Here is an 18,853-nt window from a genome sequence, read left to right as displayed (position 1 = left end):
TTTTTTATTTTGCTTCTAGGAATGTAACATCCTTTCTAACATCACTATCTCTTAATGTCAGTTTTTTCTTTTAACCAATTACTACACAGCTGGGATATGATTTGTAAAAATTATTAAATGATCAAGAATAATGATAATGGCGGGAAAAGTAACTGTAAATATGACTTCAAATCATTCTATGACACAGTTCACGAAAATCACTAAACAGAAAGCAGTGTAATACACAGCATTACATATAGTATACTTAATAAACCCAAGTTGACTATAGCAACCATTTTTATATTTCATCTCCTCCAAAAAAATGATTTAAATTTAGTTAAGATTTAATTTCATTCAAGAATTCATTCATTCATCCAGGAATATGTATGTAGTTTTCATTTATTTTTTCAGAAGCAGTATTTTCAATGTAAATTTTTAAATGAATAAAAGAAAAGTGGTGTCAAAACCCTAAAATTATGAATCATATATTCAAAATTTGTCTGCTAATTAATCATTCCTAATTAATCTTTCATCATTAACTTATTATCCATTTAGAAAGATATATTTTTAGACAGTGAATTCTTACATAAATACAAAATGAGGAACAATACAATTTTAGCCAAACAGAAGATGAATTAAGCGGGTAAGAGCGAAAACACAAAGATGTAGGCTGTTGTTGTACATATAAACAAATTCAAGATTTTTCTACCATGAAAACATGAAAGAATGCTGAAATCTTGCCATAGCTCCAAAGCAGAGATGGCTGACTAGTGTTCCCATATGGCCCTTAAAGGACACAACATAACAAAGCCAAACCAAACATAAAAACAAAAAAGTTGCCATTACAAATTGTCCTGATGGTATGATAACACCAACATGATGACCTTTGAAAGACATGATATATTACAACAGAGAGACATATGAAGGTGTCCAACTAGCTGGTACTGGAGAAACACATTTTAATAACAAAGGAAGTGAAATCTGTTAGATTTAATGGATGAGAAAGATGAATTTACTGTAGTTATGTAGGGTCATGGACACATGAACTTCTAAAGCCATTATTACTGAAGGACTCCAGTGCATTGGTTTTAGAAAATATTTTAATCTTAGGAAATAGAGCTTTGTTATGAAATTTTACTATATAAGCAAAGAGCTGATAAATGTTTCTACCCCAAGAATATCCTCAAACAGCAATCAACATAAATGAAGAATCTCATAATCTTTATTGATGTTTTCTGCAGCAATTATCTTCAAACTATTTGCTTAACGTGATATACTTGTCATGGCATTAAGAATATCAACTTTGGGGAAAATCCTCTCTTTTTGTTGTAGTAAAATAAAAACTATGATAAACTCTCTCAAAATAAACAAACCTTTTATTTACCCATTTGGTAAAACAGATTCAGGGCAACATCTCTCTATAGATAACTTCTGATAGACTTGTAGCATGTACTTCTTACAGGAAGAGGGAACAGACAACTTCACCAAAATTCTTCTTCCATGAACTTATACATAAAAAGAAGCTATTTCTGAAGATTGGAAATTAACAGAGTCTTCTTGTACCAGCTCCTTAATAGAATCTGAGTAGCCTTTTTTCTGCCAAAGGTCAGAGCTGCATTTCTCAAAGGTAAACTTGGCACAAACTTAAAATAGCAAAAAATAAAAATAAATTTAAAAGCATGGAAGGAATTATCATGGGAAAAATTATAACTGAAAAAATCATTTATATTTACTTACAGTTTAGTATTTTAAGTTCTTATTCCTTTTTTTAAAGATTTTATTTATTTATTTGACAGAGGGAGAGCACAAATGGGGTGGAGGGCAGCAGGCAGAGGGAGAGGGAGAAGTAGACTCCCTCCCCACCAAGCAGAAAGCCTGACGTGGAGCTTGATCCCAGGACCCCGAGATTATAACCTGAGCTGAAGGCAAATACTTAACCAACTGAGCCACCCAGGTGCCCAGTTCAGTATTTTCTTTAAGTTACATATGGGACAGGTTTGTACCTATTAACTTTTCTGTGCTAAGAGCATGTAAAGATATTAATATGACCCACATTTCAGGTAGTGCATGACTATCTTGACTTAACAACAAAAAGGCACTTGACTAAAGTTAAAATGCTCAGAACATAACTCTAAAATTGTATTTCCTTTTTTAAGGTACATTTAACATATCCTGTAAAATAAAATACAGTGAGTCACTTTTATAGGCATCGCTGAACCAAACAGACTACTGTCTACTTAGTGAATCAATTAGGCATCTTATAATAAGGGGAAAACTTGAATTGTGAGCCATGCTTACAGATGGATAGCTTCCCCTGCCAGTTCTCCCCTCTCTTGAAGCGTTTTGTTTGGACTGCACCTGGCGAACTCTTCTCTATCCCTCCCTCCTTGTCCTAGGCCTTCTCACAGTCATGTCATGGAAATGACTTAAAGAGGGGCTCCAGAAGGGACAGAGACATTAAAGACAAACATGAAGAGTTGAATAAAATTATTTCTTGATAAGTAGGAATGGACAGAAGCAACTATTTCTAGATTAATAGATTAATATATTTTAAGATGTGATTTTAAATACGTATTTTTTATAGCTAAATTAAATATTACAAAAGATATTTCTGACCTCTTATATATTTACATCAGTCAGGATTTCTCCAGGGGCTTCTTCTCATTGGGAGAATAGAGGTTACGTTTTTTTTTAAGGTCATTTGGGCACATGTTTTTTTTTTCTTTTTTATAGGGTGGTCTGGTAACCCAAACACAATGTAAGTATTTTATGGAAATATTCATAATATATGGAAATGACTTATAAAGTAACTTCAGAATAAAGACCTCTTGTAAATTAAGTACCACCTTAATGAATATGTTTACTTGTATTAATTCTGAGGAACATCCATGAATAAGACTATAAATTCTGGTAAGGCCTAGCATAATGTATAGCTGCACTATCTATAGTTTCTGTGGCTGGTTAGAACTGTTGTCTTGATACGAGGCAAATAAGGTGAACACTGAATCTGCATCCAAAATGGCTTTTTTTTCCAGTTTGGCTTAAAAAAACAAAGTCGACTGAGCTCCTAGATCTTAGACTAATTAACTTCTCTGAGCCTTATTTTCCATTTCTATAAAGGTAATCATATTGCTTACCTCATATGTCTGTTAGAGAAATTAAATGAAAAAGTCTATGTAAAGTCTTTAGCACAGTAACGGAGACTAAAATGCTAGCTATGATGATGATAACGAAGAGAGTGATAGTGGCATATGCAGTGTTGTGCCATGAAATGGAGATACAAAGATGACCAAGATGTGGCTTCTCTCCTCAAAAGGGCTCATGGTCTACTGTGGAGAGACACGTAATCAGGAATAACTAGAGTGAGAGTCAATTTCTAAACAACTCCACAGACAAAAATTGTTTTTAAAATCTTTGGTAGCCATAACAAATCATATAGTTATTATGTCTTTGGTCATAAGCAGGATAGGTGAAAACTGTAGGTGAATAGGTACAAACTCATTTCTGCAGCTGGAAAAACAAAGTGAATGCCCTACTAGGTCATCAGTGTCACCACTGCATACAAAAGATGGCCACAAGAGTGGCACAACAATGTGGCTGTGCTCCAGGTAATGAGAGTCTAGTTGTTTGCAGGGTGTTAGAGAGATAAAAACAAAGATCATAGGGATGCCTGGATGGCTCAGCGGTTGAGTGTCTGCCTTTGGCTCAGGGCATGATCCTAGGATCTGGGATCGAGTCCCATATCAGGCTCCTTGAAGGGCGCCTGCTTCTCCCTCTGCCCGTCTCTCTCTCTCTCATGAGTAAATAAATCTTAAAAAAAAAAAAATCATAGAATATGGCTTATTTTCAAAGACTTGAAGAAGGTAAATTTTAAGATTGAAAATTATGGACTACTAGAATACATTAGAAAGTTTACTAGTAATTAAAATAAAGAAAAAAAATGAAAAAGACAATTTGAAGTAAAAGTGGATATAATTTTAAGAAAAGAAAGCCCTCAACAAGAAAAACTAAATAGGGACACCTGGGTGGCTCAGTGGTTGAGCATCTGCCTTCAACTCAGGGCATGATCCTGGAATCCTGGAATTTGGGAGGGAGTCCCACATCGGACTTCCTGCAGGGAGAAGCCTGCTTCTCCCTCTGCCTGTGTCTTTCATGAATAAATAAATCTTAAAAACAAAACAAAACAAAAACAAACCCAAAGTAAAAACCTTTACTGAGAAAGTAAGTTTTCATCATTTTTATAGGAAGAGATTTTTATATTAAAAGCAGAGCATCTAAAAAAATAAAAAATAAATAAAAGCAGAGCATCTTTAAAAATCAGCTTATGAGGGGGATCGCTGGTTGGCTCAGCGGTTGAGCGTCTGCCTTCAGCCCAGGGCCTGATCCTGGAGACCCGGGATCGAGTCCCACATCAGGCTCCCTGAATGGAGCCTGCTTCTCCCTCTGCCTGTGTCTCTGCTTCTCTCTCTCTCTCTCTCTGTTTCTCATGAATAAAATCTTTTAAAAAATCAGCTTATGAAATTGGCAACGCAGATCAAATAGCTGATTTACTAAATGCCAGGTGAGAATGAGATTAGATTCTGTTGAGAATGCAGAAAATTAAATATGTATCATTTTTAAAATATAGAAAAACCATGTAGATATGCTTCTTTCTAATAAAGAGCTTCTCCAACACTATATTATGCAGTCAGTGAGCTACTCTTTTAGGTAACCCCCTCTTGTGTTGCTTAAAATGTTTAAAGGTCCTTTTAAAATCATACCCAGTGCCTCCAGTTTCTAAAAAGGGATGAGTTCAACTGCCAATCCCCAATATACTACCTGTGCTGGAACTTCCTCTTCCACTCTGTACCTTCCTTAATCATGCTTGGGTTCAGATAACCAAGTAACACTGGGATAGATCTTTCCTTATATTCCTTCTTAAAAGTCTTTATTCAATGAGGGAGAGCAGAAGGAAAATTTAACCTATTCCCTTCTGGACTGTGGCTACATTCGGTCTTAAAACACATTAGCCTAATCAAAACAGGACACTGCAGAACTGTCTTCAGCAGCACTTTAACCCGCACAGAGCTTCAGAAATTACACAACAGTTTGAATCAACTGCAATGCATGCTGTTTTTCTAGACCAGACCAGGTGACTAGTGTAGATTTCAGCAATGTATCAACTCATCCAATGCCCCTTAATCTTCTCAGGGGAGCAATTCTCTTCACATCATGGTACACAAGAGAGGTTCATGATGGACTTATAACCACAGTGTTGTTTCCTCAATCCCTGGGAACAACAATGTCTCACAGAAGCTACTCTATATAACATCTCTCTCTCATCAGATCAGTGACAACCAGTAACTTTCTCATAGGCTGGGAATAATAATAATTACGATGATGATAACAGCATCAAATATTTAATGAGGTTGTATAACTTACAGGTCGCTAGTGGTAGAACTGGGCCTTATATCCAGGTAGTATGTCTTGTAAACCACCACTCTTAGCCACCCCACCTGACACTCACAGGTAACTAGTCTTACCAGAATAGACCCTTTATTTAGAATTCAGGCCAACCTTGACAAAGCCTTCTGAATGTCTCTGATAAGCAAAATGGCACACACACACACAAAAAAAGCAAACAAACAAACAAACAAACAAAAAAAACAAAGCAAAAAGCAAACCTTCAAATCTCTGATAAACAAACAAAAACCATTCTGTTCAATTAGTTCATCCATTAGTAGTAGGGATTTTGTTCGTTTTTCCAATGTAGGCCACTGTGACTTAACAATGATCTCAGAGCAGTACATCTGGGGATGTCAAGGGGAATCAGCCTTTCTTCCCATGTACATACATCCTTATGATCCTTGAATTATAGGTCAGTGTATAATGTCTTCTAGAAACATGATTCCAGGGATAGTCTCGTCTACTTCTTGGGTAATTATGAACCACCCTGATTCCATTTGAGCATCTGAAGCATCCTGCAATGAAAATGGCCAAACAAGAATACTCTGCCTAGCACGGGATTATCAGGGTATAATTAAGTTCCAGCTCTGCTCTTGAAGAGCTACAGGAATTGGATAAATTACTTAATCACCCTATGCCTCAGTTTCCTCATTTATAAAAATGGAAATAAACTTAGTACAACTTCGGGCAGTGGGGGGAGTTCTGTGAAGATTAAATGAGTTAATATATGGAAAACACCCCAAATAGTGCCTTGGCATATGTTATTTAATCAATGTAATGCTGGTTGCTATTGTTATATTGTTATTGCTGTATTCATTCGTCTCTCCCCACACACATGCACATACAATAAGGAACCACATTCTTTATTCAAGCTTCCGGGTCCTTTCTGATTATCTGATTCCTGGAATTATGGATAGAGCAAGGAATGGTGATTTCTCCTTGGCAGAGTCTCACAGTCTTTTTGACTGCCTATGCAAGTACCAGAAAGGCCTACTTACAGGAGTAAACCTTGAGATGTGAGCTACGTTGAGCAAGAAATTTCTATCTTCACTGGACCAGTCATACTACCATCATTTTAAGTTTCTCATTCCCTTCAAGTATGGAAGCCCATCAACTTAATCTATTAACCATTTTTCTTAAAGGATCAACTCAAATGCAAAGCCTCTATGAAATGGTCCCTTTCCCAAGGTTACACATGCTCTGTTAAGTCTGTTCCAAAGATTCCCTTTGCTAATAACAGTATCTTTGGTTAGAAATTCAGAGAAAATAAAAATCTAGTGTGTAAATCCCAGAATCTCTAGAATTTCCAAAGATGGTTTTCAGATACTTCCTCAACCTAATCCCAGGATTTGTTCAATAGTCCTTTTTATCATGATAGAAATGTTTAGATATCCCTAAGAATGAAGAACATCCTTCTATCCCAAGAGTCCCTTTCAGATTCTTGCCAAAGTCGTATGGGCCAATCTCCAGCAGTTAGCCTAATGTCCTTCTATTGTGTTATATGTCCTCTCCTTTTTGCTCCAAAGCTGTAGCGTACTTAAAAAGGGTCAGAGCAGGCATATCTAACACACTTTACCTACACTCCCACCCAAAGTCATGGTCAACTCCAAATCTGTTTAGTCCTTATATCATATATTTTAGAATTTAGCAAAATAGCTACCTAGTCAACACTGACAATTTTGCAATGTTCAGTGTAACTTAATTAACCTTTTACTTAGATTCAAAATAAGCTCTTGAAACAAGTGGTATTAAAAGTTTAAAATTTTAGCTCCCCGTAATTTTATTCTCATGAGAAATTAAAATATTTATGACTACTTTAATAATTTATTTCTGTGGAAAGTTATTTATGCATAATAGCAAACTACTGCTATTGTTTAAAGCACTGAAATGCATAATAAACTCATTTGTTTTAATTAAAATTTTATTTTTAAATTTTCCTTACAGAGGTAGATCCTTCAAAAGCAAAACAGAGCTATGACCAGGTCCATCAAGTTTCAGATCATAAGTGTCTATCTGGGGTGAACATGCTGATGGGGAAGAAGAAATGTTGGTGCTTTACACAATTCCTAGCTTTGGCCACCAAGTGGTGCTATTAATTCAGAGTGAACTGGCATTGGGGGAGTAGAGTTGGGTAGCTTTGGGGTGGGTAAAATATATAAAGTCAATAAATCCAGAAAACACAAGTTGGATGTTCATAGCCCATTGTACTGTGAATTTACATATCCCTTCCCACTCAATGTCACCAGTATAAAAACAAGATTCAATAAGATTCAACATCTTATTTTGATGGTTAAGTCCACTATACTCCCTCAGGAATATAGCTACACATATACTTGCACCAAAGTTTATCCTTTCAGGCTATGCGGCTATAAAAATAATCCCACAATTCTGATTAATTTTCCTCCTCCTACAACATTCATCCAAATTACCCAATTAAAACACACAAAAAACCATTACATAAAAGCTAATCAGCAATAAACATTACAAATCAATAATATTAAGCATTTTTTTAAAAAGCCAACTTAATTTTTAAAAATAGATAACAGCTTGATGTTTTTTTCCTTAACTTATATTGTAAACTTCTCTTGAAGAAATAGCTCCCCTGAGTGGATGAATGCCTTTCACATTCCAGCTTAGAAATGACATGTGGAGACAGGGAACAGATGCGATGATTATATATATTCAGTTTTCCTATGCACCTAGAAGCCTATGAAAAGTGTTAAAAACTTATCTAGTAGCTAAAAGAAAGACGTAATAATTTACAATCCACTAGAATAAGAGCTGCAATATCTACACAATGGAATAAATAATGATTTGAAAGCAGAACTTTGTAAGTCTGCATGATAATAAAAAGAAAGTTCACACCTATTAATGCAAAGATGATAGGATCTAGTAAGGGTAAGCAACTAGCCGGTTGTCTCTGTACATTAACACCTGTATTTTTTTTTTAAGATTTTATTTATTCATTCATGAAAGACAGAGAGAGAGAAAGGCAGAGACACAGGCAGAGGGAGAAGCAGACTCCACACAGGGAGCCCGATGCGTGACTCGAACCTGGGCCTCCAGGGTCAGGCCCTGGGCTGAAGGCAGCACTAAACCGCTGAGCCCCCGGGGCTGCCCAACATCCGTATTTTTAAGAAAAATGTTTCCATTTGGGGAAACTCGGAGAAAGGTATCAGAGCAGAGCTCCCATCCTTCCATAAACTACCTTGATTTTGACTCTGGACTGAGGAGACAATTCACACATGCTTAGCCATCTCTGATGTCATTGTCAAATCAAATTATGGAATCTTGGTTAAGCTTCCTAGGATAGTGTCAGGGTGAAACAAGAGAGGGGAAGATACATTTGCAAAGTTGGTTTGGATGTTCTAAAATAATTTTTTCAAAATACAAAGCTTAAGTTGTTTATTTCTGTATGTGCCTCGTGAAACTCATACAATTAGTGTATCAATTCAATGAAATGTATATAGATTGAGGGACTAGCAAATTCCTAACATTTTTCTCCTAGCCATTTATGTAGTTATGGAAATGTTCAGTTATTAGGTTTTTTTTTTTTTTTTTTTTTTTTGGTATATAAGCCAAGGGTTGAACAAACAATAACTTCCCAGTCTTGTATCAAATTGCCAAATTAGTTCTTGCTGCATTTTTGGGCGGGGGGTAAGGAGAGGGACTCAGAGAGTCTGGGTATGTGTGCTGAAAAAAGAGAAGAATTATGATGGAACAGGAGATGTGCATATTACTTAGAAACTAGGGAAAATTTTAAAGTATAAGTAGAAACAATAATAAATAATGAAGCTACTACTATAGCTGATGGCAGCAGCTACTTTTATACTGGGTGCTAACCCTCTGCTGAGACATCTGTGCCAAGTACTCTTATATAAATTTTATCTATATCTGTATCAATATGTTTTATACTCTCAATACTCTTCTGAAATAGGTTTTATCAACCTCTTTCTTTCTTTCTTTCTTTCTTTCTTTCTTTCTTTCTTTCTTTCTTTCTTTCAGTCAATAGCTGAGGAAAAAGAAGTTCAGAGAGGTTAAGTAATTTGTCCAGGACCACTCAGAGTCTAGCTGGTATCTTGCTGGTTTTCAAGTCTATGCTCTGATATCTTTATGCTGTGCTACTTCCCTTAGCATTTGTTACACAATGGATTTAACATATCTAAGCCCCTTGTTTCTCAAAATGTGGTCTGTGTATCACCTGTATTATAACTGCCTAGAATATGGGCTCTACCCCAGATCCACTGAATCAGAATATTTTAGGCAGGTCCTGGGAATCTGTATTTTTAACAAACTCCTCAGGTGGTTTTTAAAATGCAGATAAAAGTTTGAGAACCACTGTCTTAGCCCTTTACAAATAAGTCACCAAGATCTTTTTTTTTTTTTTTTAAAGAAAGGGTGATATTTCATGTATAAGATGTTATTTTAGCATTGGCATGACATTACACAAATTTAATTTCACATTCAGAAGAAAAACATGTTGCTGCCAAATCAGTTCAAATGCCTAAATTTTGTTTCATAGATAGTTGCTGAGAAAAACACATTTTCCTGGAATTTCTACTTTTTAAGTGTTAAAAAATTTTATTACAGTCTAGAATAAGGATGTACCTCACTTTAGGCAATAGACATGTTCCAAATTAAAAATTATGGAGATGTGATAATTCTTTAGGTTCAAAAATTATATTTTATATTTCCAATTCAAATTTCTAGTAGTGGAAAATACTTTCTAAATATCACTGGTAGAAATTATATACATTTGTTCTTCTGGATAAATGAACAAACATGAATCAGCAAATGAAAAAGTCACCTTAAGACTATATAGTAAAAGGCGGGGACATACAGTTGAGTGCCAAGGAGAAAAGAAACAAATGTTAGAAATGAGAACCTTGTGAGGTTCTCTATATCCTGAATCAGAGAGATTCCTTCCTAGAAATCGTATGATCCAATATCTATTGCATGAACTAGAAATGATTCAACAACAGTTGAGTGCTACTATACTTCAACATAATTTATATATTTTCCTTCCTTAAATAATCCAAATAATGAAATGCAGATAGAAACAAGATATTAAAGATGCTTGAATTATCTGAACAAATTGTGAGAATAAAGATATTTTCAGAGTGTAACAGTTGTTTCAATTTTTCTTATAACTACAGAAGGAAAATATCAAGGACAAAATAATCTAGGAATTTTATCAATGTTAAAAATTGAAGATGTAAAAAAGTAAATAGCAAAAGCACTGTAAGCACCTTAAAATGTAAACTTCCCCCCCTTTTTTTTGAGATTTTTTAAAAGTAATTTCGACACCCAATGTGGGGCTCCAATTTACAACCCCAAGACCAAGAGTCACATGTTCTACTAAGTGAGCCTACCAAGTACCCCTGTAAACCTTCCTTTTAAAACAAACTTTAGGGGCGCCTGGGTGGCTCAGTCTAAGTGTCTGCCTTTGGCCCAGGTCATGATCCAGGGGGTCCTGGGAGGACCCACAACCCGCTCCCTGCTCAGTGGGGAGTCTGCTTCTCCCTGTCCCTCTGCCTGTAGGTCCCCTTGCTTGTGCTCTTTTTCCTCTGTCAAATAAATAAAATCTTTAAAAAAAAAAAAAAAACAGACTTAACTATTTTCTTTATACTACATTTCTATTCATAATTATTTTCAATAATCAAAAGCCTATTCCATTATAGATGCAATATAAAATAAATAAAATGTATATATACCAATTTATTATAAATATTTTATTTAATGCTTGATGGTGACAGATAATATTCCTAACATACAAATGTTTTTCATCCTCTGGTATTTTTTATTTCAAAGGTGATCTTGACAAATTTAAATATTAAAGATTATATAAATTATAATAGCTGACACTCATTGAACACTATGTATGAACCAGGCACTGTGCAAATGTTTGATATAGGTATCTAATTTAATTCTCACAATTCTTGTAGCTGCTATACCATATCAACTTTGACCCAGTGTGACTAAATCTGAACTAATAGATTCACTAACCAGGGTTAGGTTTCTGCACTATATATTGAGTGTAATGAAAAATCACCAGACATAAAAGAATAAATGAATTTCTTCCTTTCTGGGAATTAAAGTTAGGTTCTTTCCCCCTATTTTTTCTAAAGCCATAGTGTCCACATTCTGTGAAAGTGGAAACTGAGGCTCAAAACTATGACACTAAGTTAGTAAACAGGAATGAATATGGTAAACAACAGAATGGCTATCATTCTCCCAGCCAGCGTCCCAACTCCCCACTGGAAGGACTGAGCCCATGTTTTCAGATGCAGGTATGCTGAGGATTAAGTATGGAAGAAAAGCGTTTTCTGTAATTACGTTAACAGCAATGGAAGACAGATGGGCTTTGGTATGTAATGGACAGGACATGGAGACCTTGGAGAGCTGGGCCTTCCTTGGCTCGAGGTTCCTTCCACCTGGCTAGGATTCCGCTAATCAAAGATGTGACAGAAGCATTTGTATGACATGTTCTTTTACGCCTTTAACTTTTCTGAATATTGGATTAGAAGATAATTGCATGAGGTCATGTCACTTTTTGCAATTAGAAAATGATTTTATATTATTTTGCATTCTTGGAGTTAGGTGACAAAGTTAAAATTTTGACACGGCTAAAAACACAGAGATGCACAAAACAGACCTGTGCTGTCACATTTACCAAGAGTGTGTTACCATTTTACTTCCAAAAAGTAATGGATTCTATCAACTCTTAGTATCAAAGGATGTGGCTCAATGCCTCAGGAAATTATGCTAAACATCCATCTTGTAGAAAATTTTCAGACATAAAATGTTAACTTTCTTACTGGCTTCTTTATTACGTTACAGATTCAATGCCCTGCGAATTGTCAGGAGTAATTTTAGTGAGGAACTATAGGTCAAGTCTATACTATTTCAGAACCTCAGAGATCATTCTATTTACTGTATGGGACCCAATTCCCTTACCTTTGTTCTTATTTATAAAAAGTTCCTTTGCAGACACCATATGATATCTTAGTTTTTCCATTTCATATTTTATGTCTATGGAGATCAAATGGAAACATTCTACTTTAATAAGCTAGGAACTTCATTTTTCTATTTTACCATAGTATGTCATACAAAGTTAGAAAAAAATTTCATCAATGAGAAATCTATAGTTCTTAACTTTTTTTTTTTCAGTTTTGTAACTAACATGACAAAATAGATATTTTACTTGTTTGATGCATATTTTTCAGTGACAAGGCCTCTTTTATCACGGTAATTTGCATGAAAGTAGACATATTTATACCCATTAATAAAGGACCGCTATAAAATGGAGATATTTTATTACATTAATACTACTTCCCATCCATACATGTAAGCAGCATAGAAATATCGTGCTAAATCAGAGAATATAGAATAACCAGACAGAAAAACACCTCTGTTGTTTTATTTAGAAAACAGTTTCTACTTTTTGCTGACTTTATTAACTACAGTTGTCCATGTTATTTTTATTACTGTAGGGTTTTCCCCTTTATGTTAGAAGTGTGAATAAATTATAGGATCTTAAGAAGCAAGATCTTGAGCCATGTGCTCAATGTTCAATATACAAAAACACAATTTTTCAGGATAAGAGAAAATGTAAAGAACAGTATATAGAAATATCAGAAATATATGTATTAAGTGTGAATAATCGCCAAGGATTTTCTTCACACAAAACCTGAAAAGTGTTGCTATCAAACTTCCTTTCTTGGCTAGTTATTAGTTGTACAAAGTCAGTTTAACTCCAAGTTCAGATATCTTTATATATAAAAATGTGCCCAGTTTTGGTTTTCATTTTCCCCTTAGAGATATGGGTATGGTGAGAGATGTAGCTGACTACCCTAATCTCCTACTAAGTGTACAGTGATTGCTAGAGAAAAGAGAGCTAGTAAAAGATATGTCCTTTACAAATATATAATTTAAATCTCATAAAAATGTTTTTTAAAATCAAAGAACCTATTTTTACAGTATTTTCTCAGGCAATCCTACCTTTATGTTGTTATCTATACCCTAATCCAAAAAACTACATAATCAGCCCATTTTCTAAGTCATGGAATAAAATGGTTTATATAGACCCTGTTTTAATGTTAATGAATTTATAGACACAAATAGCTAGCATCAAGGCTACAATGAAAAGCAGGACACTTCAAGCATTCAATACAGGGAAAGGGGCAGATTAGAGATCAATAACAAAATCACCTGGTAAAAAAGGAAAAAGGTGTTGCATTAAAAGGCTTTTTGCTTTACATGTGAAACAATACTGAGAAACCTGTATTTTAGCACTTGTACTCAACAGGCACTCCAACTATGCCACGATGAGAACAGAAACCCATCCTTTCTAATAATCTTGTGACAAAAGCTAAAAGACATCATCCTATTAACTAGTGATCTCAACTGCTAATGCGGAGTACTTCCTGGTGCCTTTTATGTAGAATGCTGCTATTAAAAAACCACTAAACATTCACTGTGAACAACACAGAATCATTCATCTTTTATCAGCATCTCTTGTTAGAAGAGTATGAGTGGGGCTGAAGGTGTCATTGATATTATGGAGTGGAAATTAATCAGAAATTTTTCTCATATTTTCCTCATCTCACTAATTTACTTTTGTACAAATTTCCTCCTGTTAAAAAGTTCATACCCAACCCCCTGTTGTACTCTTTTAAGTTGAGAATATTCAACGAGTGCGTCCACTGAAAAGCACCAGGTCCTAACACAAAAAGCATTCGAAATTCTCATTTAGTTGTCTTTATTTTGCTAGCGCCATGTGGTCCTTGAAGATGTAGAAAACACGGGAAGCCGAGTAAAGATCAGAGCAAGCTCATTAGCATTCTGACAAAATTGGAGTGGTGGAGATGTATAGTTTGCCTAGTTTGTCGTTTTGAAAGCTACCGGTGGTAAGCTTTCTATTTCATTGTGCTTTTGTCTTTTGGGGGGGTTTCAAAGCAGCAGGGTATTTGTTAGCCGTAGGTTTGCACAATGCATTGTGGGAACCTTTCCTGCACATTCAGCCCTATATAGTATCATTCCAGTTTGAGTCAAAAAGTTTTTTTTCACCATTTATAAGAAAGGACATGTGTGTGAATCTTAGTGCATACCCTCAATTCATTTATCACTGCTTTACTGGTCTCTTTTGCCTGAATCACAAAGTCCAAAAAGAGTCAGAAACAGAGCCTAAATGACATAATTTTCAATCTTTAAAAAAATGTTGCCATTCATTTGAGAACACAACACTAAAACATTTATTTTCTGTTCTTTGTCATGAACAACTAACTAGCAACATGCGGGACTGATTCAGTTAGTTAAAATTCAAAAGCTCACTGCTTAACTATAATAGAACTCAACTCTATTTTTGAAAATAGTATAGAGGGAAAAAATGGTTTGTGCTTTAGAATTATGTAAATAAAGAATAGCTCTTAGAAGACTTAAATAACTTATTACCCTAGTCATTTGATTTTCTTCATCGTCATCTTCTTTTTCTTTTCTTTTTTTTTTTTTAAATACATAAAGCTCACTTTGAAGAGCTAAATGGGCTACATTAATGCTACTATTCAACATGAATGTTTCCAAGTTGCAATGAAATGGATAAAGGTCTTTGGGGATGAATTTATCTGCTAAATCCTTGTGGTTGCCCTCCTATCTTGGATGATGACCCAAAAGAATGTCAACAGCTCATTTCCCAGAGAGCTGGAAGAAGTCCCTATGCAAGCCATAATCTGCACATTCTCAAATAACCATTTCAAACATTATATTTCACAAGCAGTTTTAAGTGATTTTCCTCTCATCTCTAGCATCCTAGCAGTACTTTGGACATAAGTGCCACTGAAATGAGGGCTAAACAAAGTTAACACATGAATGCTATATATGACATATAAAATGTTAATTTATTTTCAATACACATTTTAAAAACACAGTCATCTTGTTGCAATAATATATTTATGGCATTGTGAGATAAATGTCTAACGATTACTATTTTTCTCAATTGTGGAAAAAAAGTGTTTCTTATTACTGGTTATTTTTTTACTTAGAACCTAACCCAATTATGAGAAGTATTTATGGTGTTTCTGAATTTGTAATTATTGAAATTTGAGGAGAAACTAAAGAGCAGTAGTGAGTGAAATATAGTACAGGAGTAATCTGGTAAAAGTAGTTTAACAGTAAGAGAATGGACCATTTGTATATGAAGCCTCTGATATAACAGTATTTGGTTGTACCACCCTTTATTTCCTTTGTACATTAAGAAACCACTGGACTAAGTAGTATGTCATCTTGGGGGGGGGATAGTTTTTACATATTAACTATTCATATTATAGTAGAACATGTAATTAAAATGATGGAACTTTTCCTTATTTCTAATTTAAGCTCTAATCTTCACCCCTGAAGGCTTTTCTTAGGCCTTCGTTTACAGTTTGAAAGCTCATTCTAACAAACAAATAACAACAACAAAACCCTGAAGAAACTGCCACATATAATTATGTGGTTATGGTGTGATCTTATTTATATACCGTTGAACATGAAACTTGACTAACTTAAAGCTTAATATTTTAATGTACTCCAACATTGAGCTGTTCTATTGCTAGCTTTAAAGCTATTAAAAAGAAATGGATGTTACTACAGTAATAATGACTGAATTAGTTCTATATTTTGCAATATGAGTATAGCCACAAAATTATTAATCTACTTCACTGCATTCTCTTACCAAAGTTTCTCGAATAAAATCGTTTGGACTAGCTATATCAAATTAGAGAGCAGTCAGGAGTGTCTAAGTCCAGCTTTAAAACAAATATCTCAACAATTACTTAGCCATATGGAAAATAGGGTATGTCTTCCTGAAGCCATTTTAAAAGTATATTTTCTATCTTGAATTTAGACTTCATTAGAAACCATTTCTGACTTGTAATGTTTAGATTGCTGAAATATCACTTTTTAAAAGAAGCACAAAAAGACATGTAAAAAAGCAGGACTTTTTAAAGCTGCCAATTAACAATTTTCTAATTTTTAAAGCCCATTACACTTGCATTTATAACAGTTTCAATATCCAGAAAACAAAGTGGAGTTAAAGCACTATGAATAAACAAATGCAGCTGTATAGTTAGACACAGCTACACACATGCTAACATAGCTTTTTTTTTTTTTTTACATTATACCAAATTTGAAGCTTCTTCACAAGTGTTCACATTGTACTGTGTTTGGGTTCCTATGACTTAAAGGCCAGATGCTTTTCACAAATGACCAACAATTGTAGTTAGAATAAATTAATGATTGATTTTTTTTAAAGCTTTGATGGAATTAAGCATACTTCTTTTCTCAATGTGCCTATGTGAATGTTTGCCTGTTAAACTTTTTTTTTTTTTTTTTTTTTTTTTTTTTTTTGACAAGTGAGGCCACCCGGCAGAAAACAACTGATGCAAAACCCAGGAATAATCCCTCTGTTTAGTTCAACACTATGGTTAGCCTTAACACTGCCTCTATTATCCAATGGATTTAGAGAAACTTTCATTTATTTGTTGGCCTCAGTTTTCAATTCTGTTGCCCTCTTTAAGGAAACCTAGACTTATTCCATGTAAGTACATTTGCATACTGGTACAATGCAATGTCTTAGAATTTTTATTACCCTACTAAGCTAAATAGGGGCTGTGTACATATGTAATTTGAAAAATACATGAAAAGAATCAAGATATAGGTTAATACTCTTACTAAGGATTTTGAAGCACACTGTAATAAACCTATAATGCTCATGGTACAAGACTAATGTAATTATTTCCAACAATATTTTAACTATATACAGCCATCTATTTTTTAACCCGAAATTAGTGGAACCTAAGAAATGCACTTGATTATCACAAAACCAGTGCCAATTTACTACATTAAAATGTGTTCTTTTCCTATAGGCATCTTTAAAAATCTGTATGTTTATTATGGATAATATTTTACATTCTCTGATTTCAGAGTCTATGCTATAAAGGTTTACTCTACATGAGATAAGCAAAGTAGAATATGAATTTTTAGTTTACTTAAGGGATTCAAATTAGGGATTCACTTAGTTGTGTATACATTAGAGCAAACAATCCAGTGTAATTTTTACAATACATTTTAAAAATTTACATTGCTTTTCTTGAAACATTTGGTTATTGAATCTTAAAACAACAACAACTGTGTAACAAACAGCATGGTTTAGAAGGAAAACATGTAGGAGTGAGAGTCAGAAAATAAGAGTCTCTTATTCTAGCCTGTTTCCATCAGTTAAAGAAAACGGATGCTAAGACTGTTCATATTTTCAAACCTTTATAACTATGTGATACAATTGATACAAAAAACAAACTGCTATAAAATTGTAAGTTAGGAATTTGTTCAAAAGTTGATTCTTATAGCCTTCTTTACTCCACAAATGCTTTTAATAGTGAATGTACAAATTGCCCCTATTTATTTATAGATTGCATAAGACCAATTTTTTAGAACTTTATAATAAAGTCTCCACTAACTAAAAATGGATCATATGAGACTTAATAAGGAAATCTTAAAATTCTTTGGAATATTCTTTCTTAGCTGTTTTCCCTAGTTAATGCAATCAGTACTGATACCAAGCAAAACACATCACCCAGAATGATGTGCTATTTACACCTTAATTTAAAGAGGGCGGAATTAGCAATACCACCCACACCCAACTCCTTCCTTTTTTCTTCCTCAGTTTTTCCTTTAAAAAATGACGTCAGTTTCTGGAAATATTCAGCTAAGATAAGTGTAACATAAACTCACACATCCAGATGTTCACAGAGGACTTTTACACTTTATCAAGGAAGTGAAATGGAAAGATGATGACGACATTCTTCTATTAAGAAAGGAAGTAGAGGTCTGCAGCTCCAAATGCAATTGGATTTTACTGTATATAGTATTCTCTTTGGAATAAAAATAAACATGCATTTTAGGGTCCTAGCTAGTAATGTAAATTTCTTCTATAAAATTGATTTCCCTATTGGACTAAGCACATCAATACAAAAACAAATGAACTACCAAAGTGCTCTAATTAACAATTTTGCAAGTGAATACAGACATTAGCGCAACACTGCTGCCATTAAAGTCTATTCCTTGGCATATCTGTTTCTGTTAACATTTCAATAGGCCAATTAAATGACCTTTCCCCCTTCAAACTCAATTAAGCTATTTGAACTTCAAATGCCACCTTACCATGTATTTATACAAAATTTACACAGAGGAAATTAATTTTTTAGTTTTAATGGGTTTAACAAGTCAATACTATTTTAAGTTAGTGCTCACAGAATTTCATATAGTGTAAATATAGGATATTATCTGAATATGCAGTTGTCTAAACCAAATCAATCTTTCCATTCTAATCTTACAAATTTTATTTTTGGTCTCTTATTTTAACAATTTTATCATCTAGTTATAATTTTAAAAT

At 34.2% G+C, this 18,853-nt stretch overlaps 1 protein-coding gene across 13 annotated transcripts in view; it reads right to left on the bottom strand.

Moving 5' to 3' along the window:
* EHBP1 (EH domain binding protein 1) overlaps nt 1-18,853 on the bottom strand; it is a 345,189-nt gene that overhangs the window by 11,675 nt on the left and 314,661 nt on the right. Inside the window, exon 22 of one of the 13 annotated variants that reach the window (XM_038551395.1) lies at nt 18,193-18,332. The exons of the other annotated variants lie outside the window; for them this stretch is intronic. Coding sequence (XP_038407323.1) covers nt 18,205-18,332 — 128 coding nt within the window. The 3' untranslated portion in view covers nt 18,193-18,204. The remainder of the gene's footprint in view (nt 1-18,192; nt 18,333-18,853) is intronic. 13 annotated transcript variants of the gene reach the window in all.

The sequence above is a fragment of the Canis lupus genome, chromosome 10 (genome assembly GCF_011100685.1).
Source record: "Canis lupus familiaris isolate Mischka breed German Shepherd chromosome 10, alternate assembly UU_Cfam_GSD_1.0, whole genome shotgun sequence".
Classification (NCBI taxonomy): domain Eukaryota; kingdom Metazoa; phylum Chordata; class Mammalia; order Carnivora; family Canidae; genus Canis; species Canis lupus.
This window is presented reverse-complemented; position numbering and strand designations above follow the sequence as displayed.